Here is a 27104-nt window from a genome sequence, read left to right as displayed (position 1 = left end):
TAACTCTCTAAAAATGATCTCCAAATTTTCCATTAATCGATATTTTGGTAATCGTTCGATCTATCAATCAGTGTTCCGACAATCGAGCTTCCACTGTATTAAATTTTGTTTTGATTGATAATAATCTTACATTACAAGATTACAAAATTTAATTGATAACACATATAAATTAAGTAGACGTCATAACTTTTAAGAAGTAGAACATTTGAAAATATAACTTTGCATAAACATTTGTAGTTTAATCGTGACTACGAATTAAATGAAGTAAATGAAACTTCATGATAGTTTTTATCTATTATTTTCTTTTGTTATTAATATATATATATTATATCAATCCTAATTACGATATTACGATGATATTACGATAAACACGTGTACGTCCAAGTGACTTCTAAATTTACACACGAAAACTTAATTTATACTTTTACAATTTCAAGTACAAGAAACGTAACTAGTCATTATTCAAATGAACATGACATGTACATAATAATTTTGCTAACGTCGACATCCGTTAATGAATAAAACAGTCGCAAAAGTTACAATATTAAGCTCTATGCATATGTGTGAAATTAAACATAGTTTTCCACTTATATATTCATTAATTTGTTATATAACGTGATAAATAGACGTTGTGATTATATAAACTTGCTTCTCTTTTTTCTTCCGTAAGACATTGTATAATATTAAGCAAAACAGATTTTACGTTAGAAGTTGAGCAAGAAGATATAGCTTTAATATTGAACAAAGGAGACTCTGATATTTATCAACGTATTTTTTTAAAAATAACTCTATCGCTAATGTATCTCTTTAATCGGTATTTGTCATCCGTTCTTCATTCTATCAACAAATAAAAAAACAGAATTAATTAAACTCTTTAATTCAAGGGAAGGAAAATAATCCAACCTTGAATTATGCCGCGACAGTATGATCTAGTAGTTAATTTTCTTTTTCCCGCTATACAACTTAGTTTCTACTCGTTCATCATAAATCCAATAAATCTTCGATTATTTCACAAAGCTTTAAAACACGTCATGACATAAAATGATATAAAATAACATAAGAGGTCATAAGACAACAGGTCATTACGAGATTATCGCTTCGTCTATCGTTTCATAAGTTTTATATTAGTTATTTTACTATACTTTATAGTTGATTATATATTTTTATATTATTATTATTTTTATTATTTGTGTATTATTATTATATCATATTATATATTATATACTCTAATCCATTTAAAATGAATATCCAAGATCTGATACTATTAAAACACTGTTTGCATTACCATCAACCACGATGTACGTGCATCATCAGTGTATATAGCTTTATATGTACTAGTATAATAAGGCCAAACAGCCATTGTTTGAAGATTCGCGAAGAAAAATGTCGTGGGGTCTCGTAGTGTTTTGACAGATTTACAATCACGCAGAATATTTCAATCCGTTTACAAGCTCTCGGCTCGAACTTTCCGCTTAGCTATTAAAGTTCTTACTTTTATCTAAAGATCTTACTACGGAAATTAAAGTGTTTGTTAATTGCATTATGTCAGCAATAGATGATTCAACAATAAATTTCTTAGGAAGGGGAGCATGCAGATTTTGCATATATACTGTGACAGCCGACTATACAAAGATCATTTTATCAACATAGATTGCAAACTGCGGACAGATTTTCTCCTTTCGCGGCAATGTGAATTGGATACCTGCTATTACATTATAGTGCTTGTGACAACTGAAGTATTCGTTTGAGAGTGGTACGTACTGTATACTTCACTGTAAAATATACGGCAGAATTAAACTATTTGTTCTAATTTTTTATTATTTACTGACAATTTTCGTTCTTTTTTTTGTAAATTAAATTCAAATGTAACGCAACTCTGATTCATGATGTTATGTATATTGTAATTTCTTACCTTTTCCTTTCTTTCCTGAATAATTTACTCAGTTTAATCGAACAATATTTTCTTAATTACATTGAAATTTGATTGTTTAGTAATAGGCATATACGTGGAAAAGAAAGCAGATTGCACCAAATCCGAACGATCATACAGATCAATCGAGGATACAATCATTAGACTTACACTGAAATGATTCTTCTTGAAAAAATAATTTACATTTACCATGTAAATATGCCTCTATTTGAATAAATTATGTCTTTTCTAACGCTGTGTTTATTCAACATCCCAAGAAGTTATTAACTGATCGAATAAATAGATAATTGCGTTCAGGGAAATAGCAGGATTATACCAGTGTATTATGTCTCTTTGATAAAAACATCAGAAAAAACGTGACCATAATACATTAATAGTTGATAAAATAAATTTTGTTCTAACTCCAATAATTTTCAAAATTCCTAAATAAGAGAGCGGAAGATTTCAAAAGGATTTCCATCAATGATCTTATTAAACCAGAGACTAACAACATATTAGATTAATCATATACTAACAGACCTGCAGATATATATACAATTTCCTATCTGTAAGAACGAAATTAAACGTAAACAAAAATTTCTTTCGCACATATTAAATAGAATATTACAGCGAGTGCTATACTTGAGATATTTATATATTCTGTGCATTTCATACATTTTCATGCTTTTCAACTTCCCATGAATGCATGAAAATCTGTAGTTCATGAACGATTAATAAATACGAGTATTATTTTTTGACACTAACAACATGTTTTTTATCTGTCGGATTCATAGAAAATGGCTTTGTTAACGCCATACTGGGGATTGGATGGCATCCTCATCCTATCGTCCCTAATGGTTTGCGCTTATCTGTTCGTGACTCGGAAATTCAACTACTGGTCGAAACGAGGCGTGAAAGAGCTTGCACCCACGCCCTTCGTAGGCAACTTCATGGACTGTATTCTGTCAAGAACATCAGCCTCAGAATTTGTCAGGGACCTATACAATTACGGCGAAGGTTTACCTTTCTTGGGATTCTACATCTTCGACAAACCTTACCTCTTAGTTCGCGATCCAGAACTCGTGAAGCACGTCCTAGTGAGGGACTTCAACTATTTCGCTGATAGATACGCGACTGCAGATGAGAAAAATGATCGTCTTGGGTATGCAAATGTGTTCATGATGAAAAATCCAGAATGGAAATCTCTCAGAACAAAATTAACACCGATTTTTACCTCGGGCAAGTTGAAGAAAATGTACGAGTTAATGTTGGTAGTCGCTGACGATCTTGGAAAGCATCTCGATTCGTTGCATTTGGAGGGTAAGCCGCATTTCATGAGAAACTGTTGTTAGTTCAATATATATTTTTAAAACAATAATTCTTGTTTAATAGAAATGTTTAACAAAATTAAAAGTCAATGATCTATGGTGCGATGGACTTCAAATTTTACAATTATTGTGTCTTGATTAAAAATACAATAGCGCCAGACACACGATAAGAAATCTGATATCTGTTTCAGGCGAAGGAAAAGTAATCGAGTTCAAGGATATTTGCGCGAATTTCACCACCGATATGATCGGTAGCACTGCGTTTGGCTTAAAAGTAGATTCGTTGGAGAATCCAAAAGCACCGTTTCGTGAATATGGCAGGAAGATCTTCGATTACGATTTGTATCGTAACATGGAATTCCTTACTATATTCTTTTTTCCTGGATTAGTCAAGTACCTTAAACCGAAGTTCTTTGGAAAAAAAGCGACTAACTTCCTCCGATCTCTTTTCTGGGATGTGATTGAACAACGAGTCAGTTCGGGTCAAAAGAGGAATGATCTCATCGATTTGCTGATCGAAATGAGGGAGAAATACAGGAACGATGAAAGTCTGAAGAATTACAGTATGTATTTGCTGCAATATTTTACTAATTTCTATTAATGAAATTATTTATTTATCATCAAAAATCAGAAATTTCGAACAACATGCTCTATGAATCACGATTTCATTCATATCCTTATTTCGTGAACCCCCAAGTGAAACAGACGAAAAATAACGCGACTACTTCTTCCAATTATAATTATATTCATATTACAAATTGGAAATTACGCCCTGATATCTATATTTGCTAATTTCCTTTCAAGTTAATTTCCAATTGTACTAAATATATTAGATCGTTTTGCTGAATTTTTGCGTATGATTAATTTGCATGTTTCAGAATTCGAGGGTGACGATTTAGTATCACAAGCAGCCATATTTTTTACTGGTGGTTTCGAAACATCTTCTACTACCATGTCTTTCACACTGCACGAACTTGCAATGAACCCAGATGTACAGAAGACACTTAGGGCAGAGATTCGCGATGCTCTGGCGAAAACTGATGGCAAAATCACATACGATATGGTACGGCAACTACAAAGATATTAACTTAGAAACACGTGAGAGAAAAATGAATAGCATGTGAGGAATGTTATAACGTAATTGTAATCATAATGGTAAATATCATTTTTTCACAGGTTATGACGTTACCATATCTCGATATGGTTATTTCGGAAACTCTTCGTAAATATCCACCTCTAGCATTCTTGGATCGAGTCACTCTTGCCGATTACAAAATGCCTAATTCCGATCTGATGCTAGAGAAAGGTACCCCAATATTCATTTCGATGATGGGTTCGCACTACGATCCGCGGTATTTTCCAAATCCGGAAAAATACGATCCACTCCGATTTACCGAGGAAGCCAAAAATGCCAGGCCAAATTTCGTCTACTTTCCCTTTGGTGAGGGACCCCACATCTGCATTGGTTAGTAAAATTTTTCAAAATATGTTCCAATATCATTAACGTTAGAACTATCGATGGCATAAGTATGAAAATAGTGTTAAATGAATCGAAATGAAATACATATATATGTAGAAACTTATACATTTAGGACATAGGTACATAAATGTCGTGATCAGCATACGTTTTTTTAAACAATTCCCATATTATTAACGATAAGGTATTTATTCTTTTACATAGTACGTAAAAACGTAAACGCAATGTGTGGAGATCTTATTTACAACTAGCACATTTTGCGGTAGTCACATGACTTTATGACTTTTATCAGTAGATAATTATATAGTTATAAATATCTTTCATTCCACTTGTGAACGATCTTTACACGTACACTTCGCACGTGCAATCTTTACACTTTCAAACATTAGAATGTTTGAATGACTTGTTGGTTCATTGCCTATTGAATGAAAGATGATATTCTAGGAAACAAGGCTGGATTTGACGTCTACATTATGCATATCTTTTAGTACACATATGTATCTCTTTTGTGTAATAGTTGTTTATCATGTAGAATATACTTATTGGCATATGATATTTTTGCACAGATAAGATAGAAGTTTTTGCGCCGAAGACATTTTCGCATATGCAGTTGTTGGAAATTAGCATATTGAATGTTAAATTTCGAATATCATATCTATGAATGCAATTTGTGAATATGTATTTGTGATATATTCATATATGTTGGAAAACTTTGTAATTGGATATTTCCATAATTTTTGATACAAATTAAGATTCCTGACTTTTTAATGATTTTAATGATTTAATCTTACTAATGTCAGGTACTTTAATTATAATTGATTACAAAATTATCTGTTGACTTGTACCTTGTAAAATTTATTCGTAAAATATGACTGCTTTTATTACTACACTTTTTATCATTATTCAAGGGAATAATACCGATATATTGCAGTTTGTAATTATTCAGTTATGCAAAAGGTCGTGGTTTGCAATATTTGATAGTAGATGGATGATGAAATTACTTTAGACACGTATACTCGATGACATGCGAGAATATACTAGATAATTTCTTTGTGCGTAATTCGGGATAATAAACCAAATACTCATCAGAAAAAATAACTTTCTGTTTTGACACCACGATATGAAAAGACTCGTTCGTATCATACTTAATTAAAAATTCATTCTCTTACAAATAATGTAGAAAATTTGCACGTACATATAGAAAACATGTATTAAACAATTATAAAAGGTGCATTATTATATACGAACCTATGTATTAAGGACTCTGCACCTCTTTGCTTTCAAATCTCTTTTGACTCGAGAACGTGCATACGGTAAAATTAAACATCACCGGTTATATGCTGAGGTGAGTTGCAATTATAGAGGATGACTAGAAAATTTGAAAACGGGAGAATACAATGTAAGGGAAGTTTATCTCCTTTGCTTACAACTACTTGAGAAGGAACTGACTGAACGTGAATAAATATTTAATAACACATTATACTGCATTATCCACTAGACATAATAATTGGATACAGTTTACCACATTCTGCGATCAGATAAATTGATACAGTTTATGATTATTAGACAAATGGAATTCTACTGTGGCATACACTCCCAAATAGATGACTGTTACTATGTTTCTACTCGTGTTACAGGCATTATAAGAAAGATACGAGTACCAACTTGCATCTTTGAACATTCTGCTGGCTGTCACTTTTAATCTTACTCTTAATAATTTCTCTCTTTCATTCCTCGTTTCAGGTATGCGATTGGGACTCATGCAATCCAAACTTGGAGTCATACAAGTATTGAAGGACTACGAAGTTTCGCCTTGTGAAAAAACCAAAACTCCGGTGGTTCTAGATCCTAAAGCACTCACCACGACAGCTTTAGGAGGATTATATCTCAACATTAAAAAGAGTACCACTGCTGCTGGTTAAACGAAGCTAAAGCTTTATGAATCGCGTTATGCATTCCAATCTTCTGCTTTGCTTGTGATAATTTATATACATTTTACTATTGGCGAAGCTCAACGAATGTCATAGCGATTTCATTCTCGGGAGAAATGAATATTTAGATGTCAAACATAATTTAAAATCGTAATCCTAAATACTTGAAAATTGTGATTTCAAATATGTGAAAATAACGAAACTGATTTAGCATTAAATAATATTAAATAATCCGAAATCCTGTTTCTGTAGATTTTTTGTATTGTGATGGGAAGGAAGCATATTGCATGCAGAGGAAATAGAGTTCCCTTTCACTTACGTTATCACGTACATGTATTTGATTAATTCAGTTATTTTCACTTACAAACCAAAATAATCGGCCCATAGGCCGCCACATGACCAGTGCATAACCACTAATTAATTTACGAAAGACATCGGATAACTTTGTAATTAAAAATTTCCATAATTTCTATTACAATTACTGATCATAGTTGATTATACAATTATCAATTGACCTATAATTTTAAAATTTATTCGCAAAATATGACTGATTTGATTATTACACTTTATATCATGATGCAGCAGAATAATACTGAATCATTGCAGATTGCGCTTTATAATATTTTAGTGACAACGTTTCTTCAATTGTCCATAAAGTCGTTGGTTATAATAGAGGGTATAGTGTATGTTTAGGTTACGCACTTTAGATAGCTTTGCCCTAGGTTATGCTGCGAAATGATAAAAAATATCTGCGTGTAATTATAGCTTACTGACACTTTTACAATCTAAACTTTTGTCACAAAAGAAAGCTTTCTGCTTTAGCGCGACGGTGTGAAAAGACCGATATGTACCATCCGTAATTAAATACATAAGGCAAAATTAAACATTATCGGTCACACGCTGAGATAAGTTAGAATTACAGAGGATGACTGGTAAATTTGAAAACGGAATACAATCTAACAGAAGTCCATCTACTTTGTTCACAACTAGTTGAGAAGAAATTGATCGAATGTGAAAAAATATTTAATCATACACTGCACGGCGTTATCTACTAGACATATTAATTAGGTACAGTTCAATATAATCTATTATCAGACAAATTGATGCAATTTATGATTATTAGTCAAATGGAGTTCTACTGTGGCATATGTTACCGAATAGATGACTGTTACCAAGTTAATATTCTTGTTACTCGCATTATAAGAAATGTATATATCCAATAAAATAAACAGATTGAATCTTTGCAGGATAAACCAACATAGTGCAGTGAAAAATCCTACGCGATCCAGAAATGTGACGATTTTATGTACGGAGTCTATATGTCCCGTATCGCAAAAAAGGAACAATGCTCCTCGTGATCAACAGATAACTAGTATATATTATATTAATAACTGAATTGAAATAAAGGGAATTTAAGACATGAATCATATAAGTCATAATTTCCTGTACCGCCAAGGAGGGAAGTCCATTACGGGGCTTATTTGCCCTGCACCGTATGGAAATAGGAGAGTGATGGAAAGAAATTTCCTAATATCTATACTGTTTTGCTTGTGAAAATTCGATTCGACTGAGAAAATTGAGCTTTCTATGCAATTTTTTCATTATACTATTTTATAGAAGTCACTGATCGAAATAGTCCTTTACGATAATAATGTATTAATCAAAATGTTGATAGTGTAGATAGTGTAGTTTTATGTAACAATGAATTGATTATAGTCGAGTTGTTAATTATACGTTAACTATACGTAAAACAAAGTGATAACTTCGAAAAAAATATTTTAGCAGCTAAGATGGAAATTTTTATCATCTTCTCATTACCAAATTTAATCAATAACTAATCGCATATTGCCGGTCAGTATGACACAGCGGTAAATTTCTCAAGGGAGGGGAAATTACAGAAGTAACGTATAAGCTGTGATATAAAGCTCCACGATATAAAGCTTACTCTCATACCAAGTGGTACAAGTTTCGGAGACGTTTTCTCATTTTGCGCAAATCTGAATTTGACATCTGTTACATTATAGTACTTGTGACGATTAAAGTAATCGCTTCATAGTGGTACGTACCGTGTATTTCACTGTAAAGCATACGATAGAATTAAGCTATTTGTTCTAATTCTCCATTATTTACAAATAATTTTCATCCCTCATTTTGTAACTTAAATATCGTAACCACTGTTATACTTGAGGCATTTATGTATTATGTGCATTCTACTCTAGGCATTTTTAAATATATATAGCGGTCGCGATCCCCAAGATACGAACAAGGGTCTGGCTGAGGTACAAGGCTTGCGATGAAAACGTGACGTCGAATTTTGAGACGTACGGAGGAATATTATTTACAAAATTAATTAGTCGCCGAAATGAATACTCCAATCGACATATCGTAAACCTTGCCACCGAGGTCTAAGCCTCCAAGTAGTCGCTGAGTGATCGTGATGCGTAATGTCCCCTAAGCATTCACCTGTTTTCACTTTGCGAACTCCGGGTGATATCGGTTATTAAAAAAGAGGACATTCGAGTTGAGTAAGAGGGATATCTACTTTCCACACAATTTAATAGGAATGCTGAGCCCCGAGAGAGATTGTATTTCCATTTACCGTACTGCGAAGTATTGTGTTATTGCAAATGTTTCATTCAGAAAAACATTTATATGAGAAGAGTTGGACGTTCTGTAAACAACGATGAATCTTCCTGTTCCGCGATACATTGCTCATTTTACCAAATTATTATTTTCGCTATTAAACCGAACATCACATATTTTCCATATTCTACACCATCTTTCTACTACACTTTCTATACATTTACATTTTCCTCAAATGCATAAAAATCCGTAAACTAAAAGTTGTTGATAAATATTGTCTTTCGGGACTAACGAAAGCATTTTTCCTTATCAGACTGATTCAAAATGGCCTTGTTAACGCCATACTGGGGTTTGGATTGTATCCTCATCCTATCGTCCCTAATGGTTGCCGCTTATTTGTATGTGACTCGGAAATTCAACTACTGGTCGAAACGGGGCGTGAAAGAGCTTCCACCTACGCCCTTCGTAGGCAACTTCATGGATTGTCTTCTGTCAAGAAAGTCAGCCTCAGAATTTGTCAGGGACCTATACAATTACGGCGAAGGTTTACCTTTCTTGGGATTCTACATCATCGACAAACCGTTCCTCTTAGTTCGCGATCCAGAACTCGTGAAGCAAGTCCTAGTGAAGGACTTCGACTATTTCGCTGATAGACACACGGCTGCAGATCAGAAAAATGATCGTCTTGGATATGCAAATATGTTCATAATGAAAAATCCAGGATGGAAATCTCTCAGAACAAAATTAACACCGTTGTTTACCTCGGGCAAGTTGAAGAAAATGTTCGAATTAATGTTGGTAGTAGCTGACGATCTTGCAAAGCATCTCGATTCGTTGCATTTGGAGGGTAAGCCGCATTTCTAGTGCATTTACATAATAACAGATTGACCACGAGAAACTATTGTTAGTTCAATATATATTTTCAAAACAATAATTCTTATTTAATAGAAATGTTTAACAAAATTAAAAGTCAATGCTCTGTGGTGCGTTGTACTTCAAATTTTACAATTATTGTGTCTTGTATAATAAGATTAATAAGATTGAATAATAAGATTGAATAATAAGAAATCTAATATCTGTTTCAGGCGAAGGAAAAGTAGTCGAGTTCAAAGATATTTGCGCGAATTTCACTACCGATATGATCGGCAGCACTGCGTTTGGCTTAAGAGTAGGTTCGTTGGAGAATCCAAAAGCACCGTTCCGTGAATATGGCAGAAAGATCTTCGATTATGATTTCCATCGTAGCATGGAATTCCTTAGTATATTCTTCTGCCCTGGATTAGTCAAGTATTTGAAATCGAAGTTCTTTGGAAAAGCAGCGACTAATTTCCTCCGATCTCTTTTCTGGGATGTGATTGAACAACGAATCAGTACGGGTGAAAAGAGGAATGATCTCATCGATTCGCTGATCGACATGAAGGAGATACACAGGAACGACGAAAGTCTGAAGGATTACAGTATGTATTTGCTGCAATATTTTACTAATTTTTCTTAGTGAAGTAAGTTATTAATGACTCGTCAGAGATCGGAAATTTCGAATAACATGCTCTTTGAATTACGATTTCATCCACATCCTTATTTCGTGCACTCCCAGCAAAACAGACGAAGAATAACGTGACGACTCCTTCAGACACAATTGTATTCACGTTACAAATTGATAATTGAACCAAAATATCTATATTTGCTAATTTGCTTTCAAGCTAGTATCTAAATATATTGAATATATTAGATCATTTTCCTGAACTTCTGCTATGAACATTAATTTGCATGTTTCAGAATTCGACGGTGACGATTTAGTGGCACAAGCGGCGGTGTTTTTTATTGCTGGCTTCGAAACATCTGCCACCGTCATTTCTTTTACACTACACGAACTTGCATTGAACCCAGATGTACAAGAGACACTTAGGACAGAGATTGACGATGCTTTGGCGAAAACTGATGGCAAAATCACATACGATATGGTAGGGCAACTACAAAGATATTAACTTAGAAACACGCGAGAGAAAAATGAATAACATACGAGGAATGTTATAACGTAATTGTAAACATAATGGTAAAAATAATTTTTTCACAGGTTATGACGTTACCATATCTCGATATGGTTATTTCGGAAACTCTTCGTAAATATCCACCTCTAGCATTCTTGGATCGAGTCACTCTTGCCGATTACAAAATGCCTAATTCCGATCTGGTGCTAGAGAAAGGTATCCCAATATTCATTTCGATGATGGGTTTGCACAAGGATCCGCGGTATTTTCCAAATCCGGAGAAATACGATCCACTCCGATTTACCGAGGAAGCCAAACGTGCCAGGCCAAGTTTCGTCTACTTGCCCTTTGGTGAGGGTCCCCACGCCTGCATTGGTTAGTAAAATGTTCCAAAATATTTTCCAACATCTCTAACCTGAGAGCTATCGATGGGAAAATTATGAAAGTACTGTTAAAAGAATCTAAATGAAATACATATATGTGCAGAAATTTATATTTCTAGTTATACTAGCAGTTACAAAACACGATTGGATTTGACTTTTAGATCATGCCTTCTGATATTATTATTGTATACGAACATTTTTGTTAAGGGATCGATACCTTTTTGTTTTGAAATTTCTTTTGTCTCGGGAATGTGCATACGGTAAAATTAAACATTACCGGTTATATTCTGAGATAAGTTACAATTATAGAGAATGACTAGAGAATTTGAAAACGGTAAAATACTCTCTCTTTTTTTTTGTGGAGGAAAACTTTGTCGGAGCCCCGCGCCCTCCGGGAAGTTGGCGCCGCGTAGTGCTACATTCGTACCGGCTAAAATCTCCACGGTGACGATACCTCGCGCATTGTGGAAGGGGTCTTGGAACTGCTCATAAACACGACGGAACGATACAATCTAACCGAAATTTATTTCCTATTTTTCACCACTAGTTGAAAAGAAACTGGTTGAATATGAATAAATATTTAACAACGCGTTGCATGGTATTATCTATTAGACATATTATTTTGGAAGAGTTTACTACACTCTATTATCGGACAAATAGATACAGTTTATGATTATTAAATAAATAGAGTTCTACTGTAGTATACACTCCCGAATAGATGACTGTTACTAAGTTTCTACTGATGTTACTAACATTATACGAAAGGCACAAGTATAAACTTGCATCTTTAAACTTTCTGTTGGCTGTCACTTTTAATTCTTTTACTCACGATAATTTCTCTCTGTCACTCTTCGATTCAGGTCTGCGGTTGGGACTCATGCAATCCAAACTTGGAGTCGTACAAGTATTGAAGGACTACGAAGTTTCGCCTTGTGAAAAAACCAAAACTCCAGTGGTTCTAGATCCCAAAGGACTCACCACGATATCGTTAGGAGGATTATATCTCAACATTCGAAAGATTACCACTGCTGCTGGTTAAACGAAGCTAAAGTTTTACGAATCGCGTTGTGCATTTCAATTTTCTGCTTTGCTTGTGATAATTTTGATATAATTTACTACTGATTCGGCGAAATGCAACAAAGGACATCTATTTCTTTCTTGGCAGAAATGAATCCTTAGGTATTAAATATATTTTAGAATCGTAATTCTAAATGCTTGAAACTTGTAAATACAAATATCTGAAACTAACGAAACTTATAGATCTTGAACAATATTAAATAATACGAAATCTTGTTTCTGTAGATTTTCTATATCGTAATATATTGCGTGCAGAGGAAATAGAGTTCTCTATCACTTACGTTGTCACGTATATGTATTTGATTAATTCAGTTATTTTCACGTACAAACCAAAATAATCGGCCCGTAGGCCGCCACGTGTCCAGTGCATCACGGCCAATTAATTTACAATAAGATCTCCCAAACCCAAACCCAATATATCAATGCTATTCATTTTAGATTCAATTGTATCAGAATTTTCTTGCAGCCTCGCATATGCAATTGTGCAACGACGCTTTAAGTTTATCCGACTCTTGTTTTAAGCAAAAAATAAAAAAATCAGCAAGCAATTCTGGCGCATACGTACAACTGTAAGTAGATTTCACCTAAGTGATGACATTTTATTGTAAACGTCCTAATAACTAACCGAGACCGCCAAATATATATACAGAGAAAAGTTGTTCGAAATGTTGACATCAATAACATATTTAAAAATCGCCGAAGGCGGAGATGAGACCTTTTTTTTGCTATTTCGCTCTGGTTGTTCTATTAGAAAATTTTATGTAATAAAAAATAATTTTGTAACAATTCCTTCAGGATGAAAGACCTGATTGACTAAGGAGAGAAACAAGTTTCGCCCATGTGACTTTTGTATTATACAATTTTATGTAGATTATTAACAGTTACGTTCAAAATATTCATACGTTAGAAAGAAACTTAATAGTACGTATATATTTTCTAGCCTATTACAAAACTTTAGTTTCCTATGCAATTTTTATATCGTACCATTTTATGTAGGACTTTACACAAATTGTATAATATTCAGAATTTTGGTGCCGTGGAAGGGAATTGTGTAACGTGTCTTGTAATGTGTGAAAACTAATCAGTGAATTGGTTATATCTGAGTTGTTAATAGAACACATTAAACACGACTGATATCATTGAAAATATATGAAAGATGTATACGTGGAAAGTTTAATCTCAATTTGCAACATCATATAAAAGTCACGTGGCGACATCACTTTTATGACAAAATAATCCTAGGCGTCATAGATATCGTTGATTCTGCTTATAACCAATCTTCACACAGTTCTAAATATCACAATGTTTGCGTAATCTGTTTGTTTATAGTCTAATAAATGTAAAATTATACCTAATGTAATTGAGAATATTGTCAACATTAGCAGTTACTTAATATGATTGGGTTTGATATTTATATATTCTTACGTATGTATCTCTTATCTTCTCAATAATTTACCACGTGATAATGCCATTTCACTGATAACTTACGAGTTGTAGGATAAAGATATTTTAGCATATATATGGATTTTGCAATTTTATAATTTATATGTCAAATTTTTTATTTTGTGTGTTAATATATTTTACGAATGTTTATTTGTGAAATTTTATATATCTTAGAGAACTTTGCAATTGAAAGTTTCTGTAATTCTTGTTACACCACAAAATTAATGATTATTGGTGATTCCAGAAGTATAAGTTGACTTGCAACTTGTAAAATTTGTTCAAGAAACACGACTAACTTTATTACTACATTTCCTATCCATTATGCAGGAGAATAATTCTGTATCATTGCAACTAGCAATTTTCAAAATTCACTAACAACACTTTTTCAATCATCCAAAATATCATTGGGTATAATAGACGATATAGTATATATCCATTAGGATATCCACGTCAAACGTTAGATATATTCTACGTTATGTTGGTGAATGGTAAACACTATCTTTATACGCAACTTTGTACATTATTGACCCATTTATTATAACCCATGACATTATCATAACCGAATTCTTATCGTGAAAGATAGTTTCGTATATTGTGAAAAGATTTGTACGTATCATTCGTAATTAAATAGATAAAGCAAAATTAGACATACCCGGTTACACGCTGAGATATGCTACAAATATCACGGATGTTTAGACAATTTGAAAACGGAATACAATTTAGCAGAATTTTATATTCTCTGTTCACCGCAGGTTAAGAAGAAACAGATTGAATGTGAATACGTATTCAACAACGCATTGCATTGCATTAACTTCTAGACAAAATAACCGGGTACTGTTTATTACATTCTGCTAGCAGACATATTGATATAGTTTATGATTGCTAAACAAATGGAATTCGTCTGTGGCATACCTTACTCACATTATAAGAAATGCATATATAAAAAAAAATAAACAGTAATTGAGTGTTTGCAGGGTAAACCAATATAATGCAGTAAAAAAATCCTACAGAATCCATTTACAGAAATGTAAATATTTTAATGTACAGTACCTATACGTCCCGTATCGCAAAAAGATGGAACAATGCTCCTCGTGATCCATAGACGACCACTATATACTATATTAATAACTGAATTGAGATGAAGGCAATTTGAGTCAGATATCATATAAGTCATTATTTTCTGTACCGCCAAGGAGGAAAGTCTAATACGGGGCTTACTCGTTCCACACCTTTTGGAAATAGGTGAGTGATGGAAGGAAACTTCCTAATATATATACTGTTTTCCTTGTGAAAATTCGTTTCGACTGAGAAAATTGAGCTTTCTATGTTATTTTTTCATTGTATTATTTTATAGAAGCGACGCATCGAAATATTCCTTTACAATAATTGTGCAATATTCAAAACGTTGTTACGGTAAATAAAAATTTTTTGTTTAGCAGTGAATTGGTTGTAGCCGAGTTGTTGTTGTTAACTATACGTAAAACAAAGCGATAATTTTGAAAAAATATCTTAGCTGATAAGATGGCAATTTTTATCTTCTCGATGCTTAAGTCTGGTATGAAATTCAATCGAGCTCTAATTGTACTTTGTCCATCAGCGATAATACGGTAAATTTCTCAAGAGAGGGGAAATTACAAATGAGACGTATATACAATCACTGCCGATGATACAAAGCTCATTCGAATAATGTGCGTTGAGAGATTCAGAAATGTTCTCTCATTTAGCGCAATTCTGAATTTGGCATCTGTTACATTACAGTGCTTGTGAGTGTTTCGTCCAAGATCTGCTAGTGTGGACGCTTCAGTAAGGCTCTCACCTACCAGACCTATACCTTAAACACAATGACAGAAGAGAGAAAGTGAGCATTATAGTGTTTGTGACGACTGAAGTATTCATTTCATAGTGGTACGTACCGCATATTTCACTGTAAAACATACGGCAGAATTAAGCTATTTGTTTTAATTCTTCATTATTTACAAATAATTTTCATCCCTCATTTTGTAACTTAAATATCGTAACCACTGTTATACTTGAGGCATTTATGTATTATGTGCATTCTACTCTAGGCATTTTTAAATATATATAGCGGTCGCGATCCCCAAGATACGAACAAGGGCCTGGCCGAGGTACAAGGCTTGCGATGAAAACGTGACGTCGAATTTTGAGACGTACAGAGGGAAATTATTTACAAAATTAACTAGTCGCCGAAATGAATACTCCAATCGACATATCGTAAACCTTGCTACCGAGGTCTAAGCCTCCAAGTAGTCGCTGAGTGATCGTGATGCGTACGCCCCCTAAGCATTCACCTGTTTGACTTTGCGAACTCCGGGTGATATCGGTTGTTAGAAAAGAGGACATCCGAGTTGAGTAAGAGGGATACCTACTTTCCACACAATTTAATAGGAATGCTGAGCCCCTAGAGAGATTGTATTTCCATTTACCGTACTGCAAAGTATTGTGTTATTGCAAATGTTTCATTCAGAAAAACATTTATATGAGAAGAGTTGGACGTTCTGTAAACAACGATGAATCTTCCTGTTCCGCGATACATTGCTCATTTTACCAAATTATTATTTTCGCTATTAAACCGAACATCACATATTTTCCATATTCAACACCATCTTTCTACTACACTTTCTATACATTTACATTTTCCTCAAATGCATAAAAATCCGTAAACTAAAAGTTGTTGATAAATATTGTCTTTCGGGACTAACGAAAGCATTTTTCCTTATCAGACTGATTCAAAATGGCCTTGTTAACGCCATACTGGGGTTTGGATTGTATCCTCATCCTATCGCCCCTAATGGTTGCCGCTTATCTGTATGTGACTCGGAAATTCAACTACTGGACGAAACGGGGCGTGAAAGAGCTTCCACCTACGCCCTTCGTAGGCAACTTCATGGATTGTCTTCTGTCAAGAAAATCAGCCTCAGAATTTGTCAGGGACCTATACAATTACGGCGAAGGTTTACCTTTCTTGGGATTCTACATCTTCGACAAACCTTACCTCTTAGTTCGCGATCCAGAACTCGTGAAGCACGTCCTAGTGAAGGACTTCGACTATTTCGCTGATAGACACGCGGCTGCAGATGAGAAAAATGATCGTCTTGGATATGCAAATGTGTTCATGATGAAAAATCCAGGATGGAAATCTCTCAGAACAAAATTAACACCGTTTTTTACCTCGGGCAAGTTGAAGAAAATGTTCGAGTTAATGTTGGTAGTAGCTGACGATCTTGTAAAGCATCTCGATTCGTTGCATTTGGAGGGTAAGCCGCATTTCTAGTGCATTTACATAATAACAGATTGACCATGAGAAACTGTTGTTAGTTCAATATATATTTTTAAAACAATAATTCTTATTTAATAGAAATGTTTAACAAAATTAAAAGCTCTGTGGTGCGTTGTACTTCAAATTTTACAATTATTGTGTCTTGTATAATAAGATTAATAAGATTGAACAATAAGATTGAATAATAAGAAATCTTATATCTGTTTCAGGCGAAGGAAAAGTAATCGAGTTCAAAGATATTAGCGCGAATTTCACTACCGATATGATCGGCAGCACTGCGTTTGGCTTAAGAGTAGGTTCGTTGGAGAATCCAAAAGCACCGTTCCGTGAATATGGCAGAAAGATCTTCGATTATGATTTCCATCGTAGCATGGAATTCCTTACTATATTCTTTTTTCCTGGATTAGTCAAGTACCTTAAACCGAAGTTCTTTGGAAAAGCAGCGACTAACTTCCTCCGATCTGTTTTCTGGGATGTAATTGAACAACGAGTCGATTCGAAACAAAAGAGGAATGATCTCATCGATTTGCTGATCGAGATGAGGGAGAAATACAAGGACGATGAAAGTCTTAAGGATTACAGTATGTATTTTCTGGAACATTTTACTAATTTTTATTAATGAAATTATTTATTTATCATCAAAAATCAGAAATTTCGAACAACATGCTCTATGAATTACGATTTCATTCATATCCTTATTTCGTGAACGCCCAAGTGAAACAGACGAAAAATAACGCGACTACTTCTTCCAATTATAATTATATTCATGTTACAAATTGAAAATTACGCCCTGATATCTATATTTGCCAATTTCCTTTCAAGTTAATTTCCAATTGTACTAAATATATTAGATCGTTTTGCTGAATTTTTGCGTATGATTAATTTGCATGTTTCAGAATTCGAGGGTGACGATTTAGTATCACAAGCAGCCATATTTTTTACTGGTGGTTTCGAAACATCTTCTAGTACCATGTCTTTCACACTGTACGAACTTGCATTGAACCCAGATGTACAAGAGACACTTAGGGCAGAGATTGACGATGCTTTGACGAAAACTGATGGCAAAATTACATATGATATGGTACAGTAACTACAAAGATATTAACTTAGAAAATGAATAGCATGTGAGGAATGTTATAACGTAATTGTAAACATAATGGTAAATATTTGTTCGCAGATTATGACGTTACCATATCTCGATATGGTTATTTCGGAAACTCTTCGTAAATATCCACCTTTAGCATTCTTGGATCGAGTCACTCTTGCCGATTACAAAATGCCTAATTCCGATCTGGTGCTAGAGAAAGGTACCCCAATATTCCTTTCGATGATGGGTTCGCACTACGATCCGCAGTATTTTCCAAATCCGGAAAAATACGATCCACTCAGATTCTCCGAGGAAGCCAAACGTTCCAGGCCAAATTGTGTATACTTTCCTTTTGGTGAGGGACCCCACATCTGCATTGGTTAGTAAAATTTGTCAAAATATTTTGCAACATCTTTAACGTTAGAAGTATCAATGGCAAAAATACGAAAGCGGTGTTAAAAGAGTCAAAGTGAAATACAGATATAAGCAAACATACGTACTACAAGGACACATGTAGATTATTCTTTCTTTAAAAGATATCTATTTTTCTAAGGATGACGTATGTACTTTTGTCCCAGAACAATTTGCAATCAGTTTCATTAAGATATGCAGGGTGGTTGGTAACTGATGGTACAAGCGGAAAGGGTGTGATTTTACGCGAAAAAAGAAGTCAAAAATATGAAATAAAGATTTTTCGTTCGAGGCTTTGTTTTCGAGAAAGTCGACTTCGAATTTTCGCTCGGTATGCGTGCACTTTATCACGTCTTGTTATAACGGATCTCACTGCAGATCGTTGTCTCGATGGAAAAATTAAAAAGAAAATAAAAAAAAATTTTTATTCTATATTTTCGACTTCTTTTTTCGCGCAGAGTCACCCCCTTTCCGCTTGTACCATCAGTTACCAACCACTCTGTATAAAATGTTATAAGTAGAAATTTTAATCTCAACCTTCACCAATCTCGAGGTTGTCACTTGGCGACAACATTTACTTTTATCAAGAGATAATCATATCGTCATAGATATCGTTCATTCCACTTGTCAACTATTTTTACGCGGATCTAAATCTCATTGTGTTCAAGACTTACTTATCTATAAATATAAAATTAATCTAATCTTATCTAATAAATATAAAATTATAACTAATATAATTTAAAAAATTAAAAATTACAATAGCAGTTAGAAACTACTCGAAAAACTCGTTCGTATTATACGTAATTAAAAATTCTTCCACTCATGAATGTGGTGGATAATTTACGCGTTCCAGTACCAATTCGTATCTTTCAACTTTCTGTTGGCCGTCACTTTTAATTTTACTCACGATAATTTCTCTCTGTCACTCTTCGATTCAGGTCTGCGGTTGGGACTCATGCAATCCAAACTTGGAGTCGTACAAGTATTGAAGGACTACGAAGTTTCGCCTTGTGAAAAAACCAAAACTCCAGTGGTTCTAGATCCCAAAGCACTCACGACGACATCGTTAGGAGGATTATATCTCAACATTCGAAAGATTACCACTGCTGCTGGTTAAACGAAGCTAAAGTTTTACGAATCGCGTTGTGCATTTGAATTTTCTGCTTTGCTTGTGATAATTTTGATATAATTTACTACTGATTCGGCGAAATGCAACAAAGGACATCTATTTCTTTCTTGGCAGAAATGAATCCTTAGGTGTTAAATATATTTTGGAATCGTAATTCTAAATGCTTGAAACTTGTAAATACAAATATCTGAAACTAACGAAACTTATAAATCTTAAATAATATTAAATAATACGAAATCTTATTTCTGTAGATTTTCTGTATCGTAATGGGAAGGAAATATATTGCGTGCAGAGGAAATAGAGTTCTCTTTCACTTACATTGTCACGTTCAGATATTTATTTATTGGAGTCATTCACGCTTACGTGTATGTGTAAAAATATGTACTACAAGTGTAAACTAGTCAATATTGTGCTTTCTTTAAAAAATATCTGTTTTTTAACCATACGGTACATATGTTTTACGTAGATCAATTTGTAATCAGATTAATAAACATATACAAATATATATGTCACATGGGTACATCACTTTGGCAGAAGGCAATCATATAGACATGGGTAACATTCATTCCACCTGTAAATGATTTATACATGGTCTTGGATATCAGAATGTTGACATGATTTTCCTGTTTATTCCTTGTTAAATGAAAAATCACATTCCACCATAAAAAAAAGGACTCCTTAAACTTTAGATTATACATATATTCCAATATACATGTGTATCGCATTTGCTCAATAATAATTTAGCATGTAACAATACTAGCATATGGATAAGGAACAGGCTTTGAGCCAAGGATATTTTTCCATAGACGGGTTAAAAATTTAACAAATTGCAGATTACGTTATTATTTATCAATACATTCTACAAATATTTATTGCACGATGAACGGGGCAATAAGTCGCAGAAATTTTTCTGTGAAATCCGACTCTAAATCTCCTGGATAACTTTGTAATTGAAAACCTCCATAATATTTGTTACCAGTTGAGATTATTCACTTGTCAATAATTTGTACATTTTTATTAATTTTAGTAATTTCACTTGACACTTCACAACAAGAATGACGATTCAATATGAAATTATCACGTATGTTACTTCTAAAATATTACTGCCTATATTACTGCACTTTTTGCTATTAAGCAGGTAAATAACGCTGATACATCGTAACCTCCAACTTCATTGATAACACTTTTTCAATTATGCGAAAGATTATTCGTTATAATAGATGATATGATGTATGTTCTAGAATATGTACTTAAGCAAATATACTAGGTCATGTTGGAAAGATGGTAAAAAATACCTTTGTGCGAAATTAGAGAATAGTGTCATTTATATGACCCAATTCCGTATAATTTGTATATTTGTCCGGGTCTGGGAAGAGGAAAGTGATTGAAAGCAACTTTCCAATATCTATACCTCCTTACATGTGAAAATACAATTCGATTGAGAAGATTGAGCTTCCAATGCAATTTTTTAATTATATCATTTTATGGAAGCGGTTGATCGAAATATGTCTTTACGATAATTGTGTAATATTCAAAATATTGGTGCTGTATATAGAAATTTTATAACACGTCTCTTAATGTGTGAAAATTAAGCAGTAGATTACCGCCGAGATGATTATTATACATTAAAAACAACTGATTACTTCGAAAAAACTACCTTACCAGGTAAAATGACAATTCTTACCATTTTCTCGATGCTAAAATCTGCTACGAGAATTTTTCGCAAATGGCACTTTGTCAGCAAAGTAATGATTCAGCGGTAAATTTCACAAGAGAGGGGAGATTACGGGATGAGACATATATACTATCACAGCCGACAATGCAATGCTCACTCTTGCAATGTACATTACAAGCTACGGAAATATTTTCTTATTTTATTTGGCATCTGTGACTAGTGAAGAAATCGTTTCATAGCGGTACGTACGGTATTTTTCACTGCAACACACACCGCGGAATTAGATTATCTGTTCTATTTTTCTATTATTTTCTGATAATTTTCCTCTTTTACTTTGCAAATTAGATTCAAATGTGTCCCTACTCTGTTTCACGAACTTATGTACCATTTCTTCCTTTTCTGAATCATTTACTCAGTTTTAATCGAACAGTATTTTCCTAATTACCCCCAAAGTTTACTGTTTTGTCTTTAATTAATGGGCAACTGACATTAGTCATTTTTTTTAACCAGAGACTGATAACTTATTTCATTTATTATACATGAACAGACCTCCAGATATTTGTGCAATTTTGTATTTTTATGAATGAAATTAAACACAAATAATGATTTATTTCACTCTCATTAAATAGAACATCATAACGACTGTTTTACATGTATTATGTGCATCCTACTTAGCACTCGCCCACGCACGTACCGCAGTATCAGAGTGTCGTCGACTTTGGGGAAAAGAATATCCGACTAAAGGGAGCGTAAACGCCTACATTTCCCTTAACATAAGAAGCAAGCGTAACGAGTTTCGGGGACTATTGTATTACAATGAAGCATTCCGCGAAATATTTTCCAGCTTTTGCATTTCTCTAAATCCATGATAATTCGCAATCCAAGTGGTGTTGATAAATATTATATCCTGAGATCAACAAAAACATTTTACCTTTTCAGACTCATTTAAAATGGTCTTATTAACGCTACACTGGAGTCTGGATGGCATCCTCATCCTTTTGTCCCTGATGGTTGCCGCTTATCTGTTTGTGACTCGGAAATTTAATTACTGGTCGAAACGGGGCGTGAAAGAGCTTGCACCTACGCCTTTCGTAGGCAATTTCATGGACTGTCTCCTGTCAAAAAAATCGGCCCCGCAATTTCTCAAGGACCTATATAATTATGGCAGAGATTTGCCTTTGTTGGGTTTCTACGTCTTTGATAAACCTTACCTGTTAATTCGCGATCCAGAACTCGCGAAGCACGTCCTAATGAAGGACTTCGACTATTTCGCTGATAGGTACTCGACTGCAGATGAGAAAAATGATCGTCTTGGATACGCAAATTTATTCATGATGAAAAATCCAGGATGGAAATCTCTCAGACCAAAATTGACGCCATTTTTTACTCCGGGCAAGCTGAAGAAAATGTTCGATATAATGCTGCCAGTCGCTGACGACTTTGCAAAGCATCTCGATTCGTTGCATTTGGAGGGTAAGCCGCATTTCATGAGAGACTGTTGTTAGTTCAATATATACTTTTAAAACAATAATTCTTATTTGATAGAAATGTTTAACAAAATTAAAAGTCAATTCTCTTGATGAGAGAGACTTTTTAAATTTTGCAACTATTGTTTCTTGATTAAAAATGCAACAATGCTAGACACATCATAGGAAATCAAATATCTGTTTCAGGCGAAGGAAAAGTAATCGAGTTCAAAGATATTTGCGCCAATTTCACTACCGATATCATTGGTAGAACTGCGTTTGGCTTAAAAGTAGGTTCATTGGAGAATCCAAAAGTACCGTTCCGTGAATGTGGCAGGAAGATCTTCGATTATGATTTCCATCGTAGCATGGAATTCCTTGCTATATTCTTCTTCCCCGGATTAGTCAAGTATCTCAAACCGAAGTTCCTTGGGAAAGAAGCGACTAAATTCTTCCGATCTATTTTCTGGGATGTGATTGAACAACGAGTCGGTTCGGGTCAAAAGAGGAATGATCTCATCGATATGCTGATCGAAATGAGGGATACATACAAGAACGACGAAAGTCTGAAGGATTACAGTATGCATTGGCTGCAATATTTTACTAATTTCTCTTAACGAAGTTATTTATGAATCGTTGAAAAATCAGAAATTTTGAATAACATGCTCTGTGAATTACAACTTTATCCATATCCTTATTCCGTCAACTCCCAGTGAAACAGAGGAAAAATAACGCAACTACTTCTTCCAATATAATTATATTCATGTTAGAAATTGAAAATACTGCACAAATATCTATATTAGCTCATTTTCTTTCAAGTTATTTTCCAATTGTACTAGATATACTAGATCGATTTGAACTTTTGCGATATTGTTTAATTTGAGTGTTTCAGAATTCGATGGTGACGATTTAGTATCACAAGCTGCCATATTTTATATCGGTGGTTCTGAAACATCTGCTAGCACCATGTCTTTCACGCTGCACGAACTTGCATTGAACCCAGATGTACAGAAGACGCTTAGGACAGAGATTCAAGATGCTCTAGAGAAAACTGGTGGCAAAATCACATACGATATGGTACGGCAACTACAAAAATGTTAAATTAGAAACACGGGATAGGCATATGAATAGTATGTGAAAAAGGTTGTAATATAATTGTAAACATACTAAGAAATATAATGTTTCACAGATTACGACGTTACCATACCTCGATATGGTAATTTCAGAAACCCTTCGTAAATATCCATCTATAGCATACTTGGATCGAGTTACCCTTGCCGATTACAAAGTACCTAATTACGATTTGGTGCTAGAGAAAGATACCCCAATATTCATTTCGACGATGGGTTCGCACTACGATCCGCGATACTTCCCAAATCCGGAAAAATACGATCCACTCCGATTTACCGAGGAAGCCAAATGTGCCAGGCCAAGTTTCGCCTACTTGCCCTTTGGTGAGGGTCCCCGCGTCTGCATCGGTTAGTAAAATGTTCCGAAATATTTTCCAACATCTCTAACCTGAGAGCTATCGATGGGAAAATTATGAAAGTACTGTTAAAAGAATCTAAATGAAATACATATATGTGCTGACATTTATACTTCTAGTTATACTAGCAGTTACAAAACACCATTGGATTGGACCTTTAGATCATACCTTCTTATATTAGTATTATATACGAATTTTTTTATTAATTGATCGACATCTTTTTGTTTTGAAATCTCTTTTGCCTCGGGAATATGCATACGGTAAAATTAAACATTACCGGTGTCTCGGTGACGTAAGTTACAATCATAAAGAATGAAGAGAAACATCTGAAAACGGAATACAATTTAACAGAAGTTTATCTCCTTTTTGCACCACTTGTTGAGAAGAAACTGCCAGAATGTGAATAAATATTTAACAACGCGTTGCACGGTATTATTTATTAAACATATCAATTTGGTACAGTTTACTATATTCTGCGATCAGACATATTGATACAGTTTATGATTATTAAACAAATAAATTTCTGCCATAACACATTCCCGATTAGATAATTGATTAAGTTTCTATTGTTGTCATTATCATTATACGAAAGATGCAAGTAGCAACCTGTATCTTTAAACATTCTATTGGCTGTCACTTTCAATCTTAATCTTTCGCTCTTTGTTTCAGGTATGCGATTGGGACTCATGCAATCCAAACTTGGAGTCGTACAGGTATTGAAGGACTACGAAGTTTCACCTTGTGAAAAAACAAAAACTCCAGTAGTTCTAGATCCCAAAGCACTCACCACGACAGCTTTAGGAGGAATACATCTCAACATTAGAAAGACTACCACTGCTGCTGGTTAAACGAAGCTAAGAAGTTTTGCGAATCGCGTTATGCATACTAATTTCCTATTTTGTTTGTGATAACTTAGATATATTTTACTATCGGCGAAGTTCAACAAATGTCATATCTATTTCTTCCCCAGGAGAAATGAATATTTAGATGTTAAATATACTTTAGAATCGTAATCCTAAATGTCCGAAAATTGTGATTTCAAATACCTGAAAATAACTAAACTTATTCAGTGTTAAATAGTATTAAGTAATACGAAATCTTATATAATGACTTTATTTATTTGATGAATTTATTTACAGTGATTGAACTAAGAAAACGATGATTATTTAATTAAAGCTTAATGTTCCCCTACCGGACTGCCTGGCGGCCCCGAGGCGCTGAGCCGGCAGCACCCTAGCCCTAACCCCACCGGGGGGCGCGACGAGTCCAGCGCGCTTCGTCAACGCCACACGGAGTTCCCAGGCGATCACCCATTCAAGTACTATCCGTGCCCGGCGCTGCTTAACTTTCGTGATCTGACGGGAACGAGTGCACTCAGCGCGGCTAGGGCGTTGGCATATCCAAAGGTCTGACCCCATGTATGCTCACTGTCACTAATTTCACTCGCACCGCTGTCTTCATCAATGACCCGTACGATTCGTACGATTAGCCCCCGTGGAAGTCACTTGCGACCCTTCGTTTTCACCCTCTCGCTGCACCATGTAGCGGTCATTGCGTAAAACCGCGCCATACGGTTCGAAGTACTTCGAGTGGAACTTTAATCCAATACCGGCTTGCGTCCTTTTAATCGCTACCAAATCTCTCGTCTTGTATACTACCGCCTTTTTACGCTTTGTATTAAACTACCTCCTACCTTTCTCTTATTACAAGAATATCGTCTAACGTGTCACCTAGCTCTTTATCGAAAGCAAAAGTCGGTTCCCTGGCTACCTAAAATTCAACGATTCCCAAACATAATTTTAACATGCTTCTAACTTCGACGATCGACACACCGCGCACTCTACGTCCACAAATCTGAATAATATCGGAACAGCAGCGATTTGGCTGTCACTTCATTTACATCCATCTTCTAAATCACGTAGAAAGGTTTGTAGCAGCACATGAATCACAGGGTAACTCGAATCGAGAGTGACTCATGTTGTTGCTTTGCTTCGGAGTATAAGCATCGTTTATATGTCTAAGATTTAAAAATAAACAAGACAGATATGATCGGTAGCACTGCGTTTGGCTTAAAAGTAGGTTCGTTAGAGAATCCAAAAGCACCGTTTCGTGAATATGGCAGGAAGATCTTCGATTATGATTACCATCGTAGCATGGAAGTCCTTACTATATTCTTCTTCCCTGGATTAGTCAAGTATCTCAAACCGAAGTTCTTGAATTTTCGCTCGGTACGCGTGCACTTTATCACGTCTCGTTATAACGGAACTCACTGTAGATTTTTAAAAAAATTAAAAAAAGAAATTAAAGAAAAAAATTTTTGTTCCATATTTTCGACTTCTTTTTTTCCGTAGAATTACCTCTTTCCGCTTGTACCATCAGTTACCAACCGCCCTGTATATTAGGTAGTCCGAAAAGATTCTTTCATTTTATAAG

General features: G+C 34.4%; 2 protein-coding genes and 1 pseudogene across 8 annotated transcripts; 2 read left to right on the top strand and 1 right to left on the bottom strand.

Annotated features, from left to right (window-relative positions):
- Nucleotides 1–1635: 1635 nt before the first annotated feature.
- On the top strand, nt 1636–25761 carry LOC117242889 (cytochrome P450 6k1-like). 7 transcript variants are annotated; one of them, XM_033509942.1, is made up of 6 exons: nt 1636–1753; nt 2704–3229; nt 3429–3800; nt 4116–4300; nt 4414–4702; nt 25341–25643. In XM_033509942.1, exons 2-6 carry the CDS (start codon nt 2707–2709, stop codon nt 25517–25519), a joined length of 1548 nt encoding a protein of 515 aa, XP_033365833.1. In that variant the 5' UTR covers nt 1636–1753; nt 2704–2706; the 3' UTR covers nt 25520–25643. The 7 variants fall into 7 exon arrangements, with proteins under 7 accessions (XP_033365833.1, XP_033365831.1, XP_033365832.1 ...); XM_033509940.1 differs by lacking the exon at nt 25341–25643 and adding an exon at nt 6458–8069; XM_033509941.1 differs by lacking the exon at nt 25341–25643 and adding an exon at nt 6458–8069 and having other exon boundaries at nt 2696–3229.
- Nucleotides 10980–12856, top strand: LOC117242892 (cytochrome P450 6k1-like). The gene is made up of 3 exons (XM_033509950.1): nt 10980–11189; nt 11303–11591; nt 12460–12856. The coding sequence occupies exons 1-3, from the start codon at nt 10980–10982 to the stop codon at nt 12636–12638; spliced, it is 678 nt and encodes a 225-aa protein (XP_033365841.1). The 3' UTR covers nt 12639–12856.
- A 187-nt stretch (nt 25762–25948) lies between the features above and the next one.
- Nucleotides 25949–26067, bottom strand: LOC117242896 (annotated as a pseudogene).
- Nucleotides 26068–27104: the final 1037 nt, after the last annotated feature.

This window comes from Bombus vosnesenskii, unplaced genomic scaffold, assembly GCF_011952255.1.
Source record: "Bombus vosnesenskii isolate JDL3184/JDL3185 unplaced genomic scaffold, Bvos_JDL3184-5_v1.1 scf7180000016279, whole genome shotgun sequence".
Classification (NCBI taxonomy): Eukaryota; Metazoa; Arthropoda; class Insecta; order Hymenoptera; family Apidae; genus Bombus; species Bombus vosnesenskii.
This window is presented reverse-complemented; position numbering and strand designations above follow the sequence as displayed.